Source organism: Hyaena hyaena, unplaced genomic scaffold (assembly GCF_003009895.1).
Source record: "Hyaena hyaena isolate Hyena2069 unplaced genomic scaffold, ASM300989v1 scaffold_1224, whole genome shotgun sequence".
Taxonomy (NCBI): Eukaryota; Metazoa; Chordata; class Mammalia; order Carnivora; family Hyaenidae; genus Hyaena; species Hyaena hyaena.
The window spans coordinates 359,228-385,633 of NW_024081846.1; the positions used below are offsets into that span (position 1 = coordinate 359,228).

General features: G+C 37.2%; 1 protein-coding gene and 1 long non-coding RNA gene across 2 annotated transcripts; one reads left to right on the forward strand and one right to left on the reverse strand.

Moving 5' to 3' along the window:
- Nucleotides 1–70: 70 nt before the first annotated feature.
- Nucleotides 71–25,277, forward strand: LOC120224646. Its single transcript, XR_005526624.1, has 2 exons — nt 71–241; nt 25,182–25,277. It is a non-coding gene; the product is annotated as an uncharacterized LOC120224646 (long non-coding RNA).
- On the reverse strand, nt 9,433–25,687 carry LOC120224645 (cysteine-rich secretory protein 3-like). Its single transcript, XM_039222915.1, has 8 exons — nt 25,654–25,687; nt 25,168–25,241; nt 20,046–20,162; nt 19,486–19,573; nt 14,294–14,439; nt 13,786–13,883; nt 11,786–11,874; nt 9,433–9,620 (listed from the first exon to the last, which is right to left on the reverse strand). The coding sequence occupies exons 1-8, from the start codon at nt 25,685–25,687 to the stop codon at nt 9,493–9,495; spliced, it is 774 nt and encodes a 257-aa protein (XP_039078846.1). The 3' UTR covers nt 9,433–9,492.
- Nucleotides 25,688–26,406: the final 719 nt, after the last annotated feature.

The window sequence follows — 26,406 nt, forward strand, 5'->3', positions numbered from 1 at the left end:
CGTCACCGGGCTTTGTGCCCTCAGCGCAGTCGTCAGCGTGCTGAATTCCCACAACTGCCTCATCTCTCTCTAATGCCACGCAGGTAAAATCCTGTACACTTTCCCTCGAGGGAGGGAAATGTCTGCCCCCACAATTGAACAGTAGGAAGAAGATGGAGATAATACCAGGGTTCGAAATGCAAAGGAGGTGACTGAAAAAGGAGGTGCTCCTTTTCAGACAAGAATTCCTGAATTAACACAGGTCAGAATTTAAAGAGCAGATTGGTAAAGGCCATAGATGCCTTAAGTTTTCAGTGCAATACCAGTCTGGTACAACAGTGTATTCAGGGTTACATAAAGAGGGCATTTTGCAGGTTTGCTTATAAACAAACCTAGTGTTCAAACTTAGTTTAAACAAATTTAGTTAAACAAACTTAGTGTTCTTTCTCCTCTTCCATTCCAAAACAGTTTTGTAGTGAAGAAATTCAACAACAGGAACAGGAACAAGTCTTAGGAAAATGCCCAGAATCCAAGGCAGGTGGCTTCAAGTGCAGCAGGTATATCTGGCCTTGGTTGAAGAGGTATTGCCTATCTTCATAGGTGACAAATGAGTAATAGATGCACTTTCTTCTATGCTTAGTTATTTTCAAGATTTAAAGGAATGAATTAACTCATCACACAGAGGATACATTTTGTCGAAAGATGATTAACCAAAGATTAACATGCATCACCTGTTAGTTCCCTGTACTCCCTGCAAAGAGGCTTGAAATTTCTCATTCCAACCTTTGAGACTATAGCATACTGCCATGTCTCATAGTGCTGAGTGTCATTTTCCCCAGACAATGTTAAAATTCCAGGTGCCCAATGCACAGACCTTATTTTAGTTCTTTTGTAGTGCTATTTCAGTTCAAGTACCACTAACTAAAAGCTTTAGAATTTAGAAGCCATCCTAACCTCCATTACTCTTATGGTTATGTTCAGTCAAAATTAACTTCTGACAGTTTGCACTTCTGACGGTTTATAAAATTCAGCCCCAGATCTGTCTTTCTCACTATTACATTCATGTTTTCATTGTATCTTGCTTTGATAATTAATTTAACATTTCAATTCCTTATGTCCACATAGTTGCTAGTCACTTATTTATAAATACAATTGCTTAGTCCATTTGGTTTTTTTTATTAGTGCAACATAATTCATTGTTTTCTATAATAGTCTATACTTTACTGTGAATATCCTATTTTTCATTCTGGGAGACAGCATACCTATAATTATTACCTATTCCCATTGATGATGTCAGAATGAGAACAGCCTGAATGTGGTAGTGACAGATATTGTGAGAAAATATGTATTTGAGAAACGGACTGTATCTCTTTGGATTATTGCCAAAAACCTATATGTCCAAAGCCTAACATGATACCAGTTACCTGAGTAATAGTTTGTAAATATTTGTTGAGTAAGTAAATATACTGACTTGCCCTAGATTCTTAAAGAATGCAGAGAAAAAGGCACATCATGTCTTTCCTCTAAGACATACAGTACTAGAGAAAAATACATACACAGGAACATTACCAGGTAGCCTAGTTTAGTGCTAAATAGCTGGAACAGGAAATACCTACAATAATTGGAAATTCTGAGCTGATATCATCTGGATAAAAATTAGATGGTAGAGTGACACTTGAGCTGCTTTGAAAAATGTATATGACTTGATCAGAAAAAAAAAGTTTTGAACATTTGTTTGGAAGGGCAGAAACAGACAAATCAATGCATCACAAGGTGTATATAAGTCAGAATGATAGGCTGTTAAAATGTTGGGGTAACTTTCTATAGAAGTCTAAGAAGATTTGCTTCTTTATGTAACATGGGACAGTATTTTCACTGAGTGTTGGGAAATTTTGTGATCAAATATTCGGAATGGAATATTACTCAGCCATGAAAAAGAAAAATCTTGCCATTTGCAATGGCATGGATGGAGCTAGAGAGTATGATGCTAAGCAAAGTAAACCAGTCAGAGAAAAACAAATACTATATGATTTCACTCATATGTTGAATTTAAGGAAAAAAATGACCAGGGGTGTCTGGGTGGCTCAATTGGTTGCACGTTCAACTTCGGCTCAGGTCATGATCTCACAGTTCATGAGTTCGAGCCCCTCATTGGGCTCTGTGCTGACAGATAGCTCAGAGCCTGGAGACTGTTTTGGATTCTGTGCCTCCTTCTCTCTCTGACCCTCCCCTGATCATGCTGTCTCTCTCTCAGAATAAATAAAACATTTAAAAAAATGTTTAAAAAAAAAAAACAAATGAGCAAAGGTGGGGGGAAGAGAGAGAAGCAAACAAAGAAGCGGGCTCTCAACTATAGGGAATAGACTAATGGTTACCAGAGGGAAGGTCAACAGGGGGATGGGTTAAAGAGGTGATGGGAATGAAGGCGTGCACTTGTGATGAACACTGCGTAAGGTATGTGTAATATATGTCATTATATTATATATCTGAAGCTAATATTTCACTGTGTGTTAACTAACTGGAATTTAAGTAAAATTTTTTTTTAAAAACCTACCCAATAACACTGTGCAGGGTGACTCATGGAATGGAGAAATTGGTGACAGAAAAAATAAGATGGTGACAATTTCCCATATTAATTTTTGAACAGTAGAAATAGGAAAAATGGTTGGTATGTCAAGTGTTTAAAAGAGCAGTGTTGATGATGAATTTGGTATGGAGGGAAAACTCAGAACAGAAGAAAGCTTGTAGGTTTTGGGGCACCGGAAAATACATCTCCACTATTGAAAGGAGCAGTCAAGTGCTTTCAAATATTCAGGTAAAACCAGAAGTTAACAGTGTGTTGAGCTCAAAGGAGTAGTGTTGAAAATGCCTGAGAGCTTGGGGTAGTATCTTGCATGGATTTTGCAGAGAAATCCACTGTAATTCTTATCTTATTCCTTTACATGTAATATGCTCACCTACCCCTCCATCCTGTACACAAATGACATTGCTAAAATTGCTTATTAGTTCTTATACCTATTTTATAGATACCTATGGTTTTCTACAAAAATCACTTTAATTTGCAAATAAGGACAGTTTCTACCTTTCCTTTCTCTTTGTTTTTTTCTTTTAATCACTTATGTTTTTCATCATGGTCTGTGAACTCTTGAATCCCCATCACCTATTTCATCCATTCTTCACACCCACCTTTCCTGGGGTAACCATCAGTTTGTTCTCTGTATGTAAGAGTCTATTTCTTGGTTTGTCTCTCCTTTTTTTCCCTTTATTCATTTCTTTTGTTAAATTCCACATATGAGTGAAAGCATATGTTATATGTCTTTGTCTGACTTATTTTGCTTAGCATTATGCTCTCTAGCTCTATCCCTGTTGCTGCAAATGGCAAGATTTCATTCTTTTTATGACTGAATGATATTCCAGGGAGAGAGAGAGACAGAGAGAGAGTGTGTGTGTATGTATCATTTCTTTATTCATTCATTTATCTTTGGAAAACATGGACTGCTTCCATAGTTTGGTTATTGCAAATAATGGTACAAAAATATAAGGGTGCATATATCTTTTCTAATTAATGTTTTCATATTCTATGGGTAAATATCCAGTAGTGAAATTACTGAGTCATATGGTAATTCTAATTTTAATTTTTTGGAAACCTCCATACTATCCTCCACAGTGGCTGCACCAGTTTGCTGCCCACAACAGTGCACAAGGGTCCCTTTTTTTCCAAAAACCTCTCCAACACTTGTTGTTTCTTGTGTTTTTTGTCTTAGTCTTTCTGACAGTTGTGAAGTGATATCTCACTGTAGTTTCGATTTGCATTTCCCTGATGGTAAGTGATGTTGAACATCTTTTCATGTGTCTGTTGGCCATTGGTGTGTCTTCTTGGGAGAAATGTCTCTGTTCATGTATTCTGTCCATTTTTAATTGGATTATTTGCTTTGGGGGTGTTGAGTTGTATCAGTTCTTTATATATTTTGGATACTAGCTCTTTATGAGATATGTCATTTGCAAATGTCTTCTCCCATTCTGTAGGCTGCCTGTCAGTTTTGTTGTTTTCTTCACTGTTCAGAACTTTTGGTTTTGATGTAGTCCCAGTAGTTTATTTTTGCTTTTATTTCCTTTGCCTCAGGAGACAGATCTGGGAAAATGTCCCTACAGCTGATGTCAGGGGCCTTACGACCTGTGATCTCTTGTAGGACTTTTATGGTTTCAGGTGTCACATTTAGGTCTTTAATCCATTTTGAGTTTATAATTTTGTGTATGGTGAAAGAAAGTGGTCCAGTTTCATTCTTTTTCATGTGGGTGTCCAGTTTTTCCAGCAACAATTGTTGAACAGACTGTCTTTTTCCCATTGTATATCCATTCCTCTTTGTTGAGGATTAATTGGCCATACAATTTATGGGATTATTGCTGGGTTTTCTTTTTTTTTTTTTAATTTTTTTTAATGTTTTACTTATTTCTGAGAGAAAGAGAAAGAGAGAGAGACAGTGTGAGCAGGGAAGGGTCAGAGAGAGAGAGAGAGAGAGAGAGAGAGACAGAATCCGAAACAGCCTCCAGGCTCTGAGCTAGCTGTCAGCACAGAGCCTGTCGTGGGGCTCGAACTCACGAACCATGAAATCATGAAATGAGCCAAAGTTGGATGCACAACTGACTGAGCCACCCAGGTGCCCCTATTGCTGGGTTTTCTGTTCTGTTCTGTTGATCTATGTGCCTATTTCTATGGCAGTACCATACTGTTTTACTACAGTTTTGCGATGTAACTTGAAATCTGAAATTGTGATACCTCCAGTTTTGTTTTTCCTTTTCAAGATTGCTTGGCTATTCAAGGTCTTTTGTGGTTCCATACAAATTTTAGGTGTTTTGTTCCAGTTTTGTGAAAAATGCTGTGGGTATTTTGATAAGGCTTGCATAAAATCTGTGGATTGCTTTGGGTAATACAGACATTTTAATAATATTTGTTCTTCCAACCCATGAGCATGGAATGTGTTTCCATTTATTGGCATCATCTTGAATTTCTTTTATCAGTGTTTTATAGTTTTCAGAGTACAGATCTTTCATGCCTTTGGTTAAGTTTATTCCTAAATATTTTACTGTTTTTGGTGCAGTTGTAAGTGGGATTGTTTTCTCAATTTGACTTTCTGTGCTTCATTATTAGTGCATAGGAATGCAACAGATTTCTGCATATTGATTTTGTATCCTGTGACTATCCTGAATTGACATATCAGTTCTAGTAGTTTTTTGGTGAAGTTTTTTAGGTTGTCTATATATAGTATCTGTCATGTGCAAATAGTGAAATTTTTACTTCTTCCTTACCAATTTGGATGACTTTCATTTCTTTTTGTTGTCTAACTTCTGTGTCTAGGACTTGCATTACCATGTTGAATAAAAGTATTGAGAATGGACATCCTTGTCTTCTTCCTGACCTAAAGGGAAAAGTCCTGAGTTTTTCCCTAAGACCTTTATTTTGTTGAGGTATTTTCCCTCTAGATCTACTTTGCAGAGCTTTTTATAATGAATGGATGTTGTACTTTGTCAAATGCCTTTTCTGCACATATGGAAATGATACCTGCCCTCACTGCTGAAGGAGCTGAGGTCCAGCAAACCACACAGGTTGGGAGATGTGGTGTTGACAGAATTTGTGGTGTCTTCTAGGGGAGGGGAAGGGCACACAATGCTGGGAAGGAGGCAAGCATGACTGGGAAGGGTGCATCCACGGATACATGGGGGGGTGCACACTTGGTGCAAGCAAGTTAGGTAAGAGTGTTCGTGCCTATTTCCCACAGGTCGCCGTTGTTTATGCTGGGGGTCAGGAGAAGGAAATGGCACTTGCCAGGTCCTTTGTTCCTCGAGGGGTCTTCCCATGATTTCTCTCCCTCCAGGTGGCACTCTGAGATGAACAGATCACTCTCCCTCCCATCTGCCACCAGAGTTTTTCAACCTGCTGGTTCTGTGCTGTATCTGAATGGACTGTTTTTTGTGCTGTCTCTTTCAGGGGAAGAACTCAGCTTCCTCTTTCCCTCCAAGCTCTCCTAGAGACAGAGCCCACTGAGTTTTAAAACTCCGTGCTTTAAGTCTTGATTCTGGCTGTAAGAATTCCAAAATTCGGTCCCTTTTGCTCTGAAAGGCAAATGTTACAGGGATTGGTCTTCACGTTTGTGGGCTCCTCAGTGTGAAAGTCTGTTTTTGGCCTTTTTTCATGCCACTGGCTCCCTCCCTCTGTGGATGGCCATGGTCCATTTCACTCCCAAACCGTGTCTTCGCCCTTCTTAATCTTCTTCAACGTGGCCTCTCCCCTACTTTTAGTTGTGGAGTTTGTTCTGCCAGTCTCTGGATCCATTTCTGTTATTGGCACTGATGTGGATGATATCTCGTTGGATTGTGGGACAAGGTGAGCTTGGGGTCCTCCTACCCTGCCATCTTCCCCCAAGGTTACAGGCAGGGAGTCCAGGGAGAGTAAGATTGGAACCTAGGTCTCTGGACATCTACCCAGTGCCCTTTTCTACCCTGTATGCTTTTATTTTCTTCTTCTTATTTTTCTGCCTTGACAATTCACTTACAATATGAACAAAGTGGTGCAAACTGATAGCTTTGCTTTATTCCTGTTAGGGGATTCCAGATTTAAAAAATACTCTAATATTGTTTTCACCTATTGTTTCAATATAAAGAAAGAATTCAGTCATTCACTACGAAGTATAAGTTAGGTGGAAGATTTTGTAAAATATTTCTTATTAAGATGAGAAAGTTACCTTCTATTCCTAATTTTCTGAAAATTGTTTTCATTAAAGGTGTTGAGTTTTGTCAAGTACACGTTTTGCATCTTTTTATGCATTTTTTGCATATCTAAATATATATCTTTATTTCAAAATAGTATGCAACATTCATTGATTTTTGAATGTTGAAACCACATTTTATTCCTGCAATAACTTCACTTTGTCATGATGTATAATCCTTTTTCAGTGTTGCATCTCTGTTCATGAGAAATAGTAGTATGTAGTTTTCTTTTCTTTTGTGATATCTTTGCCTGGCTTTGGCATAAGGTAATGCTAGCCTGAGTTGGGAAATAGCTCTCTTGTTTTCTGTCATGACATAAACAAAAATAATTCTGAAATCGTGCAATACGCGCTCTCTACATGGTATATCTATAATCTAGTGCAATTTAACTTAATCTTTCTTCTAGTCAATAGTCTCTTAACTGGTTTCTTGCTTCCACCCTTATTCTCTTACAATCTGTATCTCATCATCTCACTCTCTTCTTCAATGTACTCTCATGGCTTGCTATCTTATAACAATATCCCAAATCTTTATGTGCCCTAGAGCATACCACGGACTAAGTTTCTGCCCAACTCTCTGACATGCTTTCAGAATTATCTTTACCTTGCTCATTCTGCTTCAGTCATTCTAGTCTTCTTGCCTTTCCTCAAATATGTCAACTTTATTCCTACCTTAACAACTTTATACTCACCATTCTGTGTTTGTTTCGATCAAATTATCCATTATTGTCTCACTTCTATTATGATTCTCATCCTTCCTCAGAGAGGATGTGCCTGACTCTCCTATCAACATTTTCCTAGTCTATCCTCTTTATTCTCTATTCTGTTGTCCATTTTAGTTTGTAGCACTTACCACTTCCAATATTAAGTATTTATTTGCAAATAATTTTCTTCCTCTTTCCCCTATGAAAGTCAGAACTCCATGAAGTTTGGAACTTGGTCTCTCTTGTTAATCCCCCTATTTCAAATACCTAAGTAAATACCAGAAACATTTTTCAAAAAATATTTGTTGAATACAGGAATGAGTTATTATACATTGCAATGGTTATTGTAAAAGAAATACAAGGAGCTATGAGAGACGACAGGTGGGGGGGGTTCTTCAGATTAAATACTCAGAGGAATCTCTTGGGTAAAATGACGTTTAATGTGAAGGAGTTATTCTAGCAAATAATAGAAGGATGACTCTTTCAAACAGAGCTAGTAGCAAACAAAAATGCCCTTAGGTAAGGAAAATCCTGAGGAGCTTGAAAGAATTTGATAAGATAATTGTACTTGGAGCATAAGAAATAAAGGAGAAAGGAATGAAGTGAGATTAGAAAGGAAAGTGTAAAAAAGATAATTCAACTTCTTATAGATCAGGTTAAGAGTATTAATATCCTAAGTATGTAAGAAGTCACTGGAAAAGTTTTGAAAATAGGTAAAGAAGTCTTTCACTTTAGATATTAAGGAATGTGCTGCAAAAATACCATTCGGGGGCATGTGGGTAGCTCAGTCAGTTGAGCATCAGACTTCGGCTCAGGTCATGTTCTCTCGGTTCATGGGTTTGAGCCCCACATTGGGCTCTGTGCTGACACCTCAGAGCCTGGAGCCTGCTTGGGATTCTGTGTCTCCCTCTCTCCCTGCCTCTTCCCTGCTTATTCTGTTTCTTTCTCTCTGAAAAATATATAAGCGTTAACATTTTTTTAAATAGGATTCAGAAACTGCATTGGTGATCTTGAAACTTTCCCTGCTTTCTCTTTACCACATGACTATTCCTGTCCTTGAAATAGTGAATCTAGACAGTGGCTAAGGATATGAGTCTAACTGGACAGTCCAATCATTGGTATTATCTGAAAGGCCCACAAAAAAGATAAAATCAAACAGCAATGGAGTAGAGACACTGGGGGAGGGGTGTCTGGGAAAGAATGACCAGATAATCAAGAGGAGAATTTTCCAAGCATTATGGAGCCAAGAAAACTGTTTTTTTATGCACTTTTTATTTTGGAGTATTTTTAGATTTACAGAAAATTTGCTAAAATAGTGCAGAGAATTCCCACATACTCTTCGCCCAGTTTCAGTTTCCCCTCGTGTTACACCTTGTATAACCTAGTACATTTGTCAAGAGTAAGAAAGAGACATTACTATCAAAAACAATTCAGGCCCTATTCAGATTTCACCACTTTTCCCATTAGTGACCTTTTTGTGTTCCAGGATCTGATCTGAGAGACCACATTCCATTTAGTTCTCACGTTTTCTTAATCTCCTCTGGTCTGTAATGGTTTCTCAGAATTTCCTTATTGCTCATAATTTTTACATGAGCAACAGATAATATAATTATAGATTATATAACTTTTTTTAAAAAAATTTTTTTAATGTTTTATTTATTTCTAGGAGAGAGAGAGAGACAGCGTGAGCAGGGGAGGGTCAGAGAGAGAGGGAGTCACAGACTGAAGCAGGCTCCAGGCTCTGAGCTGGCAGTCAGCACAGAGCCCGACGCGGGGCTCGAACCCACGAACCACGAGATCATGACCTAAGCGAAAGTCGGCCGCTTAACCGACTAAGCCACCCAGGTGCCCCTATATAACTTTTTAATCGTTGAATGAAAGAGATTTCTGTAAAATAAAAAGGAGATTCAAGAGAAAAAGACACCTTATTATTTGGAACCAAGTAAGTTTGTAGCCAACATGCTTACAATATGTTTGCTAATGTCAAATCTAAGTAGATGGTGTGGCCCTTCTCCACTTAGCCCTGCTCAATCTGTATTGGGTATTTAATAAATTTTATTTTCACAATGGCAGGAAGCCTTGCAATTGTCCTTGAGAAGGCTATAGTTACAAGATAGTCTCTTCTTCAAATCATTACAGTTGTTATATTTATTTTCATACTCGCAAACATTGGCTGGAATAAAAACAAAGACATTAGTTAGTTCATTATAATTTTCTTCTATAGCAGCAACACAAGCAATAAATTCAATGCAAGTAGGGAGAAGACAATTGAGCAAACAAGTTGGCATCATTACACGATGATGTGAAAGGACACATTAATCCATCACTTCTTTTAAAATTTGAGCTTTTTGAAATATTTCTAATGAAATGACCTACTTTTCTCCCTCAGTAAACAAAGTAAAATAAATGTAAATGAGTCTCTAAAATTGCACTGTCCAAAATTATACCCTCTAGCCATGTGGTTGTTTATATTTAAACTTAAATTATTTAAAATTAAATAAAATTAAGAAAATACATTTCAGGTTATTAGTGACACTTGTTACATCCCTAGTGCTCCATGTCCAATCTGACTAGGGGCTACTTTACAGGGCTGTGCAAACATTGAACACTTCCATCATCGTAAAAAGTTATAGTAGACACTGTTGCTTTATCTAGACTCTAGAGCCACAAGTTTTTCTTTCAAGAGTAAGAAACCATTATGACAAGATGTGGGTGTAAAAATGGATGTAAAAACTATGGTTATCAGACATTTACTATGATTATCAAACTTTGAAATCCCTTAGTGGCCAGAAACTCAAGTAACTCTCAGACTAAATTCATCATTCTACCTGCAAACTTGGCATTCCTTTGGAGTCCCTCCCCAACTCCTAACTCAGCTCCCCCAAAATCTGAGAAGTGACACTCTTAACTACTAAATAATTCAAGCCAGATACCGGGAATCAATATGAGCTCATTCCTCTCTTCTTTTTATCACCACTCAACAAATGCGAGTAACAAACAGTGGCTATTCCACTTCTTTCCTGTCACTCATTACTGCCCATTTCTCTTCATTCATTTTGTCCTAATGCAGTAAAAACATCCATTTGGTTTTTGAACCCATGTTTTCAACAGTCTTCAAGCTTGCTTTAACCCACTTGTTTCTCCATACTACTGCCAGCTCTTGATAAAACACAATTCTGATTTCATCACTCTTGTGTTTAAAAATCTTTCAATTGGTTGCTCACTACTAACAGGATAAATTCCAAAACCATTAACAAATAGTATTCATCAGAGGTGTATTTTCTTTAATTGCTGTATAGCTTTGATGATATCAATATTCTGAATTGGAGCTATACAATCACTCAGAATGTTACAGTGTAGTCTGACAAATGAAAGGTAAAAATCTCAAGTAAATGGGTCAATTATACTATTCATAATAATTTAATGACATATCTCAACCAAACAAAAATACCAGCTCTTTGTATCTATACTAATAACAACACTGAAAATGAGATACATGACACTAAATGTACTCCTTTTTGTAAAATAGTTTCGAAATTTCTGTGAGCTAATATTGCTATACAAGGATTTGATCAACATTTTAAAAGTATATAAAAATTACACACACAAGTGCAAATGGTTATTAAATTTAACTTGATTATTATAACTATACTATTGGAAAAATGAAGAATTTAGTATAATGAACTCATGTGTGTAAGAAATGTTTGGTGTCTGGACTGAACCATATCTATGGTCTCACACCTTTACATTTGTACATATTTTCTCTTTTAAAAATGCAATAATGAAAATTTGCTACAATTACATTAACCTTGCTATAATTGCATTACATTACAATGAATATTTCCACATAAACATTTTTATATGCCAATATGTAATGAGTCCAACATAAGCATGAATATACATTGATGGTATATTTGTTGTTTGTTTAGGTTACATATGGTTACAGGGTTTCATTACAAATAAACATAGATACTGGGTTGTGTAAAGTTTTTGATTAAACAAACTCTGTTGAATAATTTTTTTGTCTTTTGCATGAGGGCATTGCTTAAGTTGGTTTACATCAGAAGATATCATAATTCTTTTTTATGTTTATTTACTTATTGAAAGAGAGAGAGAGAGAGAGAGAGAAAGGCAGAGAGAGAATCCCAAGCAGGATCCACGCTGTCAGCACAGAGCCCAACATGGGGCTTGACCTGATATCATGACCTGATCCAAAATCAAGAGTCAGATACTTAACTGACTAAGCCACTCAGGTGCCCCAGATTTCCCAATTCTTAAAGAAAAAAAAGTCAGTCCATTTTATTAGCTGTTATAGCAAGTTAATGACTTCAAACTTACTGCATAGTCCATTGTCACAGTGATTAGGGCAGCTGGCACAAGGTTTTCCTTCTAGGTAGGGTGTATTTATCTTGTCACGATAATTACCACTGAAATTTGAAATACCAAATGTCAAACATTTCTCATTTTTCAGTTTAGTTTATGCTACCAGGGTAGCACCTATCACCACATATACCTGAATATATATTCAATCTTTTTAATCATGTCAAATAACTGAAAAACTACAATTCCAAAAATGTACTCAGATACCAATGTAAAGTAAGAAAATAACTCACACATTCACACATTACCTCTTGACCATAAACTCACAGCCTGAGCAACTGAAATGGATAAACGGGGTCTAAAGTTTTTGGAGTATATTTCAACATGGCAACATTCTTTCTCACCCAGAAGACTTGGCCAATTGCTAAAGCAGTGCACCCCAAGGTGCTGGCTAGTGATAAAACATATTTCTTAGAGAGACAACAAGTTCCTGGGAAATAAAGGGTTGCAGTAGGGAAAATGCTTAAAGTTACACATAATTTTATGTTTAAAAAAGAAAATATGATAATTTTTGTAATATGAACTAGAGAAGGCAAAGCCCAGGATAATTTTGTCTTCTAGATGGGGGTGATGATTTTCGAGTGATTTTTGGTGTATTTGGGGGGTAGGGTGATAGGAAGATTTTTGAATGTCTAGAGTTTTTGTGTGTGAGATTTTAATATTTAAAAAAGATAAGGATGCTAGAAAAATGGTTTTATTAACACTAATCACTAAGGTATATTGGTCTTACAGTACCTAGCCGACACCTCTTGGTGAATATTATTCGATTGACCATTATTATCTGACAATACAAGACAGCCAAAATCTTGATTGCTCCAAGTGGGCCAACAACATAAAGCCATGCATCTAAATCTCAGTCCCTACACAGAATATACCTGAATGTGTGTGAGCCCCTGGAAAAATGTGAAATAGGCACAAGTGTGCTCTGGAAGTTCTCTCACCCCTGCTTTCCCTCATTATTCACTGCAGCTCTCACTTCAGATGAGTGGCTTCAGATCCTCCTATTACAGCCAGGCAATGAATTTGGATGCATTCTCCTAGGAACTTTCAATTCCTTCTACTAAACCTTCATAGGTGCTTGCGGAAAAATGACATTGGGAGTCATACTTCTCAAATGGGAGATCCACATACTTGGGTTATCTACAGTCTCAAAATAAAGCCTGAAGGAAGCTTGATTTTAGGGGTCCCCCTGTCCCCAGTGGCAAGAAATTTCAAACATTTAAAGACACTAAGGTTAACAGATATGTTGAGATTAGATCTTCAGTATATCCACAGCACTTATTCTGGGTAAGTTCAAACATAATCCTTAATGAAAGAACACATTTCCTGCTACATGTCAGGACCTTAAAGGATGGTTCATAATGGAGATTTTTGTGCAAACTTCTGAAAGACCAAGAGTAAGGATATTCTTTTCTGAAATCTGAGATACATTAAAGATCTCTTGAAAAGCTTTTGAGAGCCAAAGGACAAATCATCTGTGATGGTAATAATGGAGGTGGCTTTTTAGATAAACAGGGGTAGGAACATTTTAGCAGAAAGAGCTGAAATCACAGTCAGTCATTCCCCATTTGCCACTCCACCTCCGTCCCTTGCTTCACCATCAAGCTGCCCCCCTGCTAGGGTATGAAGTTAGTGAGAACTAATGATATCAAATCTAGAGAAATGCACACTACCCAGGCTCATGGAATAGCTGTGGGCCCAAGGGAAAGATGACTGAGAGAAAAGATGTCACTCTGTAATTGAGGAAAGAAGGTTTCAGGTTTTACACTCAGAACAGAAAACGTGGTCTCTTCTCTGACAAACTGAATGTATCTCAACTTAAAAGTCATTTCCAAAGACCTACTTCTTTCTTTTTACTAAAATATGATTTATATTGTAGTTCATTTAATATACAAAAATTTCAAAACATTGAATTGCAGATGGGATTATTGGCATTCAAGTCTAAAATCTATACTTACGCAGGACAATACTGGCAGACATAGTAGTATTTCAAATAAACCTGACCAGGACAATAGGCCACTCCACATCCAATGCGGTAAGAGGAGTACCAAACAACCTACAAATCCAGAAGGGAACATAGAAGAGAATATGATGGAGGGAAAATATTGAAAAATAGCAGCAATTGTAAACCTGAAAAAAATGTTACCATTATGGTTTGCAGTCATGTGTCTTGTGGAAATATTTTGTTCAATTATTGAAACAAACACACATTTTGAGTACTGAATTTTCATATACATTCATCACTTTATGCATTTATAATGTTGGGAAGGGACAGAGCGTGCTTCCCTATGAAGAGTTCTGCCAGCCAAGGAAGATATGACAGCTTTAGATGAAGTACCAGCCAATTCCAAGGCTACTAGGTGTACTCATGCTCTCATGCAAATTGAACACATGTTGGACATAAGTTAGAGAAGCTTTCTATAATAGAGCACTTGTGGCAGAAGTATCTTCATTTGTTTTTCTTACCTGGGTATAATGTCCAACAACTGCACCGGGAGTCTTTGGTCCCTTACCATGGATAAAATCATTGTATTCATCATACCATGCTTGGATTGCGTCTGACCACGAATCAGGCTGAGATGACATATAGAGATTCTCACCACATCTTGTACCTAAGGATAAACAGATCACAATGAAGCAATAAAGCCTGTAATGGCGAAAGAAAGCAAAGATGTTGCTTTTTAAACTGCCTACACTCGCCTACTCTTAACACATAATAAAACAGCTTGTGTCCTTATCAACTATTAAGCTGAATGGATGGCAAATCTGTCTACCACACTGAGGCTGGCTTGAACATGCAAAACTTTGAATAGGTTGAGGAGATCTTATGTTTCAAAATCCTTCTCCCTTTGGATTGTCAGAGATGCATTCTTTTTCATGTGAAGTTCATCACAAGTGTAATGTTTTCTGTACTCTCAGCTTTGTACTATAAGTATGCAAAGGGTAGTGACTAGTCTTTATTCTTTTTTTGTCTTCTTGCCTATGCTCACCCAGATGTTTTTCATATATTGGACCCTAAATAAATGTTTATGATATGATTTTTGTGTGAACTGGGAAAAAAAAGTTCTACAGACCGTCTTTAAGAGCCCCAGTTAAGAGGCAACTGACATCAGGTGGGATAGCAATTTTCAAAGCCTTTGGATCCTCCCTTAATCAATAAATCAGACTGTCATAAGACCAAATCTTCCTGAGAGAAGTAGGTAACAAGAGCTTTGCAGAGGGTGACATCAGCAAGATGGTGGAGTAGGAAGCCCTGGGTTCTCCTTCCCCCAACAAACATACTGACTCAGCAACAATTCCTGAACACATTGCCCTTGTTAGAAATCCAAAACTAATTGCAGGGCTTCTATACCCTGGGAGAATATGAACCCAGACTCACTGAAGCCTGTAAGGAAATTAGGACACACTCTTGCTAGAATGCCTACCCTCAGCACAGTGCCTGCCAAGAGACCCCATATCTCCCAGCTTCTCCCAGGGGAAGGAAAGAGTTGGCTCATTTGTTCAGCATCCCAACCCTTCCTTAAGGAAACTCCCAGATGATTGGCTTCTCTCTTGCTAGTCTTGGAGCTCTGATTGTCAGGCACAGGCTAGCTATCTGGAGGAGAAAGGAGATGGTGGCTAGGACTGGTAGGTATCATATCTCCTCCCCCTGGCTCAGCACAGAGCAAGCAAATAAAAATTCTTAGCTCTCAGCTGCTTTCTCCTAAGGAAGCAAAGAGTTGATTGGTATGTCCAATGCTATTTCCCCAGGGCTGCCCAAAAAGCTCTCATCTCTCTTGCCAGTCTTAGAGCTCTGATGGCTTTGGCACAGTGCTGCCCCCCTGGGAGGAGAATCCAGACGGTGTTTTGTATTGGTAGAGGCTATGGCTCCTCTTTTCAGCTCAGCACAGAGCAAGCAAACACCACAGCTACCTGGTTCTCCCTGGGCTGGGAAAGAGTTGGTGTGGGTATCCAATGCCACAAATTTTCCAGAGGCTGTCCCAAAGCCTGGCTTCTGACATCCCCCTCTGAGAATACTAACTAGACCTATCATAATCTAGCTGCCTGGGGCCAATGAGGACAGATAGAGGTTTGGGCTGGCAGTAGCCATAGTCTCTTCTGGTTCAGCACAGAGTGAGCAGATACAAAACCCTAGCTCCTAGCCTCTCCCTGGAAAAGCAAAGAGTTGGATGGGATGCCTAAATCTCCATCTTTTCTGGGGGCTGCCTGAGGAACTGACTAAAGATCTTTTCTGAACACAATCAACTTGGATAGATGTTTCTCCAAGGAAGATGTCCAACCAGCCAACGGGTATATAAATGACTTTGGGTAACATGGATATTTTAACAGTATTCCTTCTTCTCAACGGGCCAAAACCCCCAAACTCTTCAGTAAGTGATGTTGAGAAAATTGGACAGTCACATGGAGAACAGTAAATTTGGACACGTAAATTACACTATGCACAAAAATTGCCTCAAAATGAATTAAAGACCTAAAGATATGACCTGAAATAACAAACTCCTCAAAGAAAACATAAGGGAAAAGCTCTTTGACATTGGTCTTTGCAATGATTTCCTGAATGTGACACTAAAAGTACAAACAACAAAGGCAAAAATAAATATTTTTCACTTTATTAAAAGTGGGGCTTTTAATAAAGTGAAAAAGTAACCTATGGAATGAGTGAAAATATTTGCATAGCATATAAATGATAAAGAGTTAGCTTTCAAAGTATGTAAAGAACTCATACAACCTAACAGCAAAAATTAACTCAATTTAAAAATGGGCAGAAGATTTGTTTTTATTTTGTATTCTGTATATTTTTTATTTACCATTTTTCATTTAGCATTTTATTTTATTACTTTTTATTTTATTTTATTATTTTTTTCCAATATAGTTAACATATAGTGTTCTACTAGTTTCAAATGTACAATATAGTGATTCAACAATTCTATACGTCACCCTGTGCTTATCATGGCAAGTTCCCTCCTTAATCCCTGTCAGCTGTTTCACCCATCTCCCATCCTCCTCCCCTCAGTAACCATTAGTTTTTTCTCTATAGTTAAGATTAATTTCTATTGGTTTCTCTCTCTCTCTCTCTCCCTTTACTTATTTGTTTTGTTCCTTAAATTCTACATATGAGTGAAAGCATATAGTGTTTGTCTCTTTCTGACTAATTTTGCTTAGCATCATACTCTTTAGCTCCATGCATGTTGTTGCAAATGACTATAGATAGATAGATAGATAGATAGATAGATAGATAGATAGATGGATAGATAGATAGATAGATACATAGATAGACACTTGGGCTGCTTCCATAACTTGACTATTGTGAATAATACTGCTATAAACAGGGATGCATGTATCCCTTTGAATTAGTGTTTTTGTAGATTTTAAGTAAATACCCAGTAGTGCAATTAATGATTGCAAAGTAGTTCTATTTTTAACTTTTTGAGGAACTTCCACAGTGGTTGCACCAGTTTGCATTCCCACCAACAGTGCACAGGGTTTTCTTTTTCCCACATCCTCTCCAACATTTGTTGTTTCTTGTGTTGTTTTCTTTTTTAATTTTAGCTATTCTGACAGATGTGAGATCATACTTTATTGTGGCTTTGATTTGCATTTCTCTGATGATGAGTGATGTTGAACATCTTTTCATATGTCTGTTGGCCATCTGTATGTCTTCTTTGGAGAAATCTCTGTTTATGTCTTCTGTGCATTTTTTGAGCAGAAGACATGAACAGAGATTTCTCCAAAGAAGGCATACAGATGGCTAACATGTATGTGAAAAGGTGCTCAACATTACTAATCATCAGAAAAATGTAACTCAAAATCACAATGAGATATCACCTTACATTTTCCAGAATGTCTATTTTCAAAAAAACAAAAGAGAGCAAGTGGTGGTGAGGATGTGGAGAAATTGGAATCATAAACACTATTGGTGAGAATGAAAGATAGTGTGGCTGCTATGGGAAACAGTATGAAGTTTCCTCAAAAGGTTGAAAGTAGAACTACAAAATGATCCAGCAGCACCACTTCTGAGTATTAAAAAATTAAAAATCAAGATCTTGAAGAGATATCAGCACACTCATGTTCATTGCAACACTATTTACAATAGCCAGCTTTTGTAGAAAATCTAAATGTTCATGGACAGATGAATGGATGACAGGTAAGAAATATACATACAATGGGATGTCACTCATCTTTGAAAAAGGAAGAAGTCTTGCAACATGTGATTACATGGGTGAACCTTGAGGACATTATGCGAAGTGAAATATAGTCATAGACAGACAACTACTACATGCATATACTACATTTATACAAAGTATGTAAAAGAGTCAAATTTATAGAATCAAAGAGTGCAATAGTAGTGGCTGTGGATAAGGGAAAAGAGAAATGGGAACTTACTAATCAATAAATTTCAGGTAAGCAAGGTGATTAAGTTCTAGATATCTGCTGTACAACATTGTACCTTACGTCAACAGTGTTGTATAGTGTATTTAAAAATTTGGCAAGGATGTAGGTCTTAAGTTAAGTGTTCTTACTACAATAGGATTTTTAAAAAATCATTGTTTCTATAATAAAGTTAATTTAGAAAAAGAATTAATTGCCTTGCAGCCAAGAAACATATGCCTATTATTTTAGCCCTCAGTTAATATTCACATTTTGGTGGCTTGAAATATAAGGTTTACATGCTGCTTAAAGAAAGTGTTAAATATTTTTGGGAATCTTCTTTAATATGCAAGGAAAGAAACTAGGAATCTAGCAGAATTTGATCTTAAGATCATTTGTTTTAAGCTTCTACTGAATATAAATACCTCTCTTCATAATTTTATTATAATGCTGGCATCAATAATACAAATAACAATAGTTCTACTGAAATTACAACGAATTATTCACTACTTTTAGATGAGATCGGGCACATTCAGGGTGGTATGGCCGTAGACTATTCACTATTTTCAAGTTGGGTTTGACTATCATGCTTAATAATGTAAATAAATATTTTATGTAAAGTTTATGCACAGAAGCTTTCTGTCATAGTTTTGGTGATTCTTGAAAGTTTTATAGTTTTTTGCATGTAATATATTATTCTATGCATTATGGGTACACAGTCTATACAAAGTACTTGACTGTTATCAAAAAGTAAAAACTGAATCAATATACACAAAATATTCATCATGATCTTAAAAGTTTAGGTATTACAGCAAAATTCAGGAAAAATTCAGCATAATTCAGTATATTTTATGAATTCAAAATGAGGAGATAGCAAAACACCAAATAGCTACACAATATGACAAAAAAGGGCAGTGGATTGATTAACTTTCCAGTAGATAACACTTCGGATTGTGTTGTAGGGAAGTCATTCCTCCCTTGCCCTTGGCTTCTATTTCTAAAATTGGAGAAATGATGATGTATGACCTGTTGACTAATGAGCTGGTTCAGAGTGATAAATGAAGTATTCCTTCAGAAATTCTTGGCATAATGCAAACAATCAACAAACACAAAATGGTACTTATAATGATCTTTCCCTATACAGACACTTTGATTTTAAAAAGAGCAGTATAAGCAACATTATTTCACTAAATCTTCTTTCAGCATCCCTGAATGTTCCATTCTATTTGATTTTTCCAGTATTATTTTATTTGTTTATTTATTCAACAGATATTTGCTCATTTACGTACTGGTTTTTCGGTCCTCTGGATGGCTGTGTTCTAAAGTGCACTTGTTTGCCCAGTTTTGGGCATTTTCTGCTGCTTTTTTGTTCCATTCCTAAATGTCACAAGAAAAAAAAATGCACTTAAAGATTCAACTCCAATAAAGCATATGCTTTATAGTCTGATTGGTAGATTGATTTGCACTAATTTAAAAGCTTCAATATTATATTCATATTCAATATATATAATTGGCATTGGTATGAAAAGATCTTTTTTATTTGTGTTGTGTGTGTGTTTATCTGCTCTAGTACCAATTTCCACATGAAGAGAAGTTCATAAATGATGTATCTACTGAGAGAAATATCTAACACTGACAATTTATGGTAGGTGAGGAATCACACCTAGGATTTTTAGTAATGGTGCTACTGATCAATATATGAAGTATTTAAATTATACTTCAAATGAAATGGCAAAATAGAAGCAAAATTGTATAAGGACAAGGTACTTAAGAGATGCCCAGTTACCAGCTCCCTGCTCTTATCACCGCTGGTCCACACCACTCACTAGCTTTTATCCCTGCCTCTTACCGTCTTTAGCATGTTGCTGGCAGGTGGCGAGACTGATCTTCTTAGGTCATTGTGTTTATTTATAATCTCTTGTTGGACTCGTATTTGAGTAGTTGACAAATCAGTAAAGGATGGATCCTAAAGAGAAATAAAATTGTGGTTATCAGTTTAACATTTGTTAAAATTGATCCCCCAGCCACTGGAAGGATCCTCCTGGAATCTACCTCTGGTTTGACTTCCAGAAAGCCATACAGCCCTGAAGGGTTGCAAGTTGGCCAACAGAGTGGCTGTCACAAAATACTGTGACCCCGACTCCTACCACCACCCAGGTCTTCTGGTAGAGGATGAGGGGGTGGGTGGGGACAAGGTTGGCTGGGGGCTGCTCCCCTTCCTTACCCCTTTTGAAAAAGTTGAGCAGAGAAGAGCAGCTGAATGGCAGCCAGCAGCAGTTGAAATGGCAGCAATTAGGGTGGGGGTAGGGTTTGGGTGGGGAGGGGAATAGGAAATCCACACGTAGGCCTACACATACACATGCACCCACAGACACAGAGGGAAGGGGTCAGGATGCAGAGGGGGTTCACAGCAGGGTCGTAGGACCCCCATAGCCCCTCCTCATAACAGCTTCTCCTCCCTTTTACCCTTTCTCCCCTTCCCCACTGTAGAAACAGAGTTTATGTATTATGGCCAAACTATTTTGATAAACTCTTTTTTTTAATGTTTATTTATTTTTGAGAGAGAGAGAAACAGACAGAGCATGAGCAGGGGAGGGCTGAGAGAGAAGGAGATACAGATTCTGAAGCAGGCTCCAGGTTCTAAGCTGTCAGCACAAGTCCGAAGGGAGCTTGAACTCACGAACTGCAAGTTCATGACCCAAGCCAAAGTTGGACACTCAACCAACTGAGCCACCCAGGCACCCCGTGGCCAAACTATTTTGAATTTTATTATCCGACCCCCAATGCCCTGCCTTCTCCCTATCTAGGCCCACAGCCCCCATCCTCTTGGCCTCTGGTTCTTTCCCCAGTGCCTGCCCTCCCCTGTTGCTTATGTAGTTGATTCTCTCCTCCTTGGTCTCCCTGACTTGCACCCCAGCCCAGTGGCCTCCTCTCTTTCCTCTATGTGGCAGTTTCATATTTGCTAAGACGAATTTGCTCATGAAACATTTGGTTGTATTCTACTTTTAAAAAATTGCATTTAAGAATGAATAAGTTAATTCAGGGAGCAAAGATCACTTTAGAAAACATTCAGTTCAGGCCAATGGTAGCTGTTAAGTGTTGCCAATGAACCTGAGCCAAAGCTGTGACAAATAGGAAAAAATAGTTTAAAGCTCTGAGAATAGTGATAGAATTCATAGCACAACAAGTCAAAATCTCCTCTGAGGCCGCAAATGTCAATTTCTAGTTTCAAGGGAGCTCTTAATGTGTTTCTTCTAGCCATATGAGTGATAGTATTTATAACCATAAAGGCACACAATAGAAAAATTAGGACACAGTGATTCACATTTGATCAGAGTGCAGCAGGTGGAATGAGAGAGGACCTCAAGATTCATCCTAGACTTTAAGGAAATCCTGACCTGACATGTCCTGTATTTATAAAGGTAATGTAGTTAGAATGTATTTGGAGAAAGAATGTTCAGATTCAAAGTTTATTCAATACTCTAGTAAGGGGCATCTGGGTGGCTCAGTTGGTTAAGCCACCAATGGTTGATTTCAGCCCAGCTCATGATCTCACTGTTTATGGCTTCAAGCCCCACATCTTTGGGCTCAGTGCTGACAATGCAGAGTCTGCTTGAGATTCTCTCTCTTTCCCCCTCCCCCTCCCCTGTTCAAGCTCATGTGTCTGTGCTCTCTCTTTCTCAAAATAAGTAAACTTAAAATTCTTTTAATAAGAAATACTCTAGTAAAATTATTCTTCCTATTATGATATGTATTATGATCTACTTTATTATGATCTGATTTCATGGGGTCACTCAAAAGGTAATTTTGCAATATTAAAAAAAAAGCTTCCAAGGCCATTTAGAAGGGGCCGTTGGTGACTCTGTTCCCTTTTAGTAATAGAATAAAGTATTAAATCAGCTGCTGACATTTTTGGTATATTTTATCATTGTATGTGTGTGTCAGGTGGGGGGTGTCTAGCCTGGAGGTAGAATAGGGTAGGTGAATTGTTCCTACAAGGTTAAGATATTTGATTACCTTATTTAATACATGAATGTTTTATTGTATGAGCATGAGCAAGAGTTTGAAGTCAAAGTCTAAACAGGCAGGGCCCTTTGTTGATTTTCCCTGACATTGGGGTAAGTTATTCTCTCCTCTACCCCAATAATGAGTTCCCTCAGAGCCTTCCAAATAATGCAAGCCTAGGCTTAGTCACATTTATCACCACTATTTATTTATGCATCCATTTCCCCTGCTTGCTTGTATGTTCCTAAGGCAAGAACCAATAGTGAATGCCATTGTACCTACAGATCTGTCACATTCCCACCTACTAACTCCTAAGCTAGAAAGGATGTATATGTGAAATATTAGCAGTGGCCAGTCTCCACTTTACACTAAAATATAAAATCACATCCTTGGATATTTCCTATTGACCCTCAAAAACCCGCCGAACAGAATTTTATTTCAAAACACATAAAAATTTGGCCCCTGAGAAAAAAGTCATTATTTCCTCCTTTTTATTCGATATTGCTTTGTATAGATACAAATCCTACTGAAGAAATGTCTTTGCTGTTTTTTAAATGAGTTTCAAGACAGCTTTAATTAGGTGACAGGAAATAGGAAGAGTGTTGGACATAAAATAGATCTAATATAATGTCTATCTATCAATCCTTAAAATGTTTATTTAGATAGACTATATGACATAAATAAATAATTACAATTTATTTCAGTCACATGGTAACTAAAATGATGGGTGGATTCTCCTAGATATAAAAAAAACCAAAGGGTCAATTCTTTTTTTTTAATGTTTTATTTATTTCTAGGAGAGAGAGAGAGAGAGAGACAGCATGAACAGGGGAGGGTCAGAGAGAGAGGGAGTCACAGACAGAAAAAGGCTCCAGGCTCAGAGCTGGCAGTCAGCAAAGAGCCCGAAGCGGGGCTCAAACCCACAAACCACGAGATCATGACCTAAGCGAAAGTCGGACGCTTAACCAACTAAGCCACCCAGGCGCCCCACAAAGGGTCAATTCTTGATCGAGCTTTGGAAAAGTTTATAAAAGATAGTCTGCATGGGGATTATAAAGGATGATTAGTATTTTCTAGCATTCTTGAGAAGATGTATAAAAAACCCTATGGGGCAGAAGGTATGCAGAGAATCTGATTAGCTAACATTTAGTGGTGCAAAAGAGCAAAATATCTCTCTTTTAAATAATTTCATAAATAAAGACCAGGAGATGGACCAGAGAGTTAACAGGGGATTGGTAAGGACCATGAAAAAAATCTATAGGAAAGAGACTGGGAAGACAGCAAACTTTCTAAATGAAGACCTAGATAATGAATAAATTATCTTCAGATTGAAAATAAGTTATGGTAATATAATGACTGTATTTCTGAATGCCATATGAGTTTTGGCCTATTGTGTGAACTCTTTGATCTGAGAAGCCCTAGCTATTCTTGTATGCTTAAAGTTAATGAAGAATGTGCAAACAGACAGCAGTGGCCAACTTCACATCCAGAATTTTTCTGATCAAAAGGTAGACACATTATATAAGCACCTACACACCAAACACTTAAGGGAATGGTTGATCCTGTTCTTAGGATTATTAAAGAGAAGCAGCATATTAGAAATAATTAGAGGCATTTAAGGGCACCTAGGTGGCTCAGTCTGTTGAGTGTCTGACTTTGGCTCAGGTCATGATCTCACAATTTGTAAGTCCGAGCCCCATGTCGGGCTTTGTGCTGACAGCTCAGAGCCTGGAGCCTGCTCCAATTCTGTGTCTGCCTGCCACTCCCCTGCTCACGCTCTCTCTCTCTCTCTCAAAAATAATAAATTTTTTTCAAAAAATAATTAGAACATCTTATTCTTTGCATACTTATTGTAAGACCATGGAAAAAATCCAAATACTTAATATCATTACTAAAATTTATTTTTAATTTTAAAAATAGGTATAATTATTCTCACAGAGAAACTATGTAAATAAATGTGGCGATGTATGTGAAGAAGTTTTACTAATTTGAGATTATATAATATATAAATATATTGTTAATTTAATGTGGAAATCCCATTGTAATGAATTAAATAAAAGGAAATCAGAAGAGATCTTTGGACAGCTTTTAAACCTTAGATCATTGCTGTCAATAGAATTATAAGTACATTACCAAGCTTAATAAAATTTTTTTAAGTTTATTTATTTATTTTGAGAGAAAGAGACTGAGCGGAGGAGGGCCAACGAGAGAAGGAGATAGGAGAATCCTAAGCAGGCTCTGCACTGTCAGCACAGAGCCCAGTGCAGGGCTTTAACTCATGAACTGTGGTGAGATCATGATTTGAGCTGAAGCCAAGAGTTGGATACTTAACTGGCTGAGTCACCCAGGCACCCCCCAAAAATTTTTTTAAGAGAAAGAGAGAGAAAGAGGGAGAGAGAGGGAGAGAGAGGAAGAATCTTAAGTAGCTTTCCACCCAACGTGGAGCCCAGTGCAGGGCTCGATCTCATGACTGTGAAATGATCTGAGCTGAAATGAAAAGTCAGCCGCTTAACTGACTGAGCCACCTAGATGCCCTGTATCAAACATAATTTTAATTTCTGGGTGGCTACTTTGAAAAAGAAAAAGAAAAGATTAAATTGATATTTATAGTATATTTATTTAAGTAACAGATTCAAAATATTATCCTTTCATTGTGCAATCAATATTAAAATTATTAATGAAATATTTTAACTTTTTTTTATGAAGTCTTGAATTCTCCATATATTTATGCAGATCTCAGTTCCAACCGTCTGTATTTCCAATGTTCAATACCCTCATGTGGCTAGAGGCTACGGCTGGTCATCACAGCCTTAGAATTAATTGTGTTAAGTACTTGAGCAACTGATGAGTACTTTGTGATGTACCAGGCATTGTAGTACTTTTCACTCTTGCAAATTGATTTAATAGCTTGCTATTCCTCAGACTTACTTCAGTTGTTCTGAAAATATTTGTAAGCTTGACCATACCTGTCCATTTGCAGGAAAGAATGGAAGCAACATAACAGCCAGGAACAGCAACTCCAGGAATAAGGCCATTGCTGGGGGAAAAAAAGAAAAGAAAAAAAAAAAAAAAAACAGAAAGGAAATAAAGACCTGCACTGGAATGTTTAGTGCATGAACTTCTGAGAAATATAGGAAAAAACAAAGCAAAACAATGTAATGATTTAGTTATTCCAAATTCATTAATAATACAAGAGAAGATTTGTTACATTATGCTAATAGAATAATAATGGATTCGTTCAGAAGCAGCTCTCCAATAAGGATATAAAGAACAAAAGAAAATACTTGGTTGAAGCCTTTGAAGTGCACCTATATACCACCCAATTTTACCCTAGTTCCACACTCTTGTCTATGTAGCTCCTCTCTTCAGATTCTAGGAATGGCTTCTTCACGTTGCCCATTGAGGAGAAGTAATACCTCCCAACTGTTAGTAAAACTGGGATACCACTGGATTAGTTTTTACTGGTTTCCTTAAATCCTTCTTCATCCGTTATAAATATATCCTCATTAAGATCTCTTCAGATTACTAGTTATCATGTGCCATTTCTTTCCTGTTGTGAATCTGGCTCAGATACTTGACATTACTAGAAACCTAGGTAAATCCCTTGAGAAGTAAGTGCTTGTCTTTAATACTTTCAACTACACCCATGTAGCCAGTGTCCTTATTCATTTCCATTCAAACCTTTCACTATTACAATGTCTTGAATTCCAAAAAAAGCAATATTCTCCTTCTATATCTAGAGACAGAAGGTAGATTTATCACTTTTAAGATTAGATTACCAATCCAATCTGTACTGATACCTTTAATAGATTCACATCTTTTGTCTCACTAATTTAACTTCTTGGAATCATGAGGAAATAATAATATACACTGGAAAAACTTTAGACATACACTTTTATTACATTAATATTTATAAGGATAAAAACATTACAATTTATTACATGCTCAAGGGCAGGGAGATAAAATGTCCAAATAAATTAGAATACATCCTCTTGTTAGAGTATATTAGACATAACAGTTATATCACTGATGGTATTATAACAAAAGCAATGCTTATGCTTCAGAGTTAAAAAATGGTATACGGGAAATTCTTAGCTTCTGTTATGGATGAATGCTTGTGCCCTCCCAACATTCATATGTTGAAACCCTAGTCCCCAATGTGGCTATATTTGTATTTGGGTGTCTAAGGAAGTAGTTAAGATTAA

Excerpts from the sequence above, each read along its gene's own strand:
- LOC120224645 (XM_039222915.1), bottom strand. The coding sequence starts at position 25,687 with ATGAAGAAGGATTTAAGGAAACCAGTAAAAACTA. Across the intron at positions 14,440-19,485 it reads TCCAGAGGACCGAAAAACCA|GTACAAGATGTGGTGAGAAT; the intron begins GTACGTAAATGA and ends GTTTATCCTTAG. Across the intron at positions 11,875-13,785 it reads GTCTGCCAGTATTGTCCTGC|TGGTAATTATCGTGACAAGA; the intron begins GTAAGTATAGAT and ends TTCAAATTTCAG.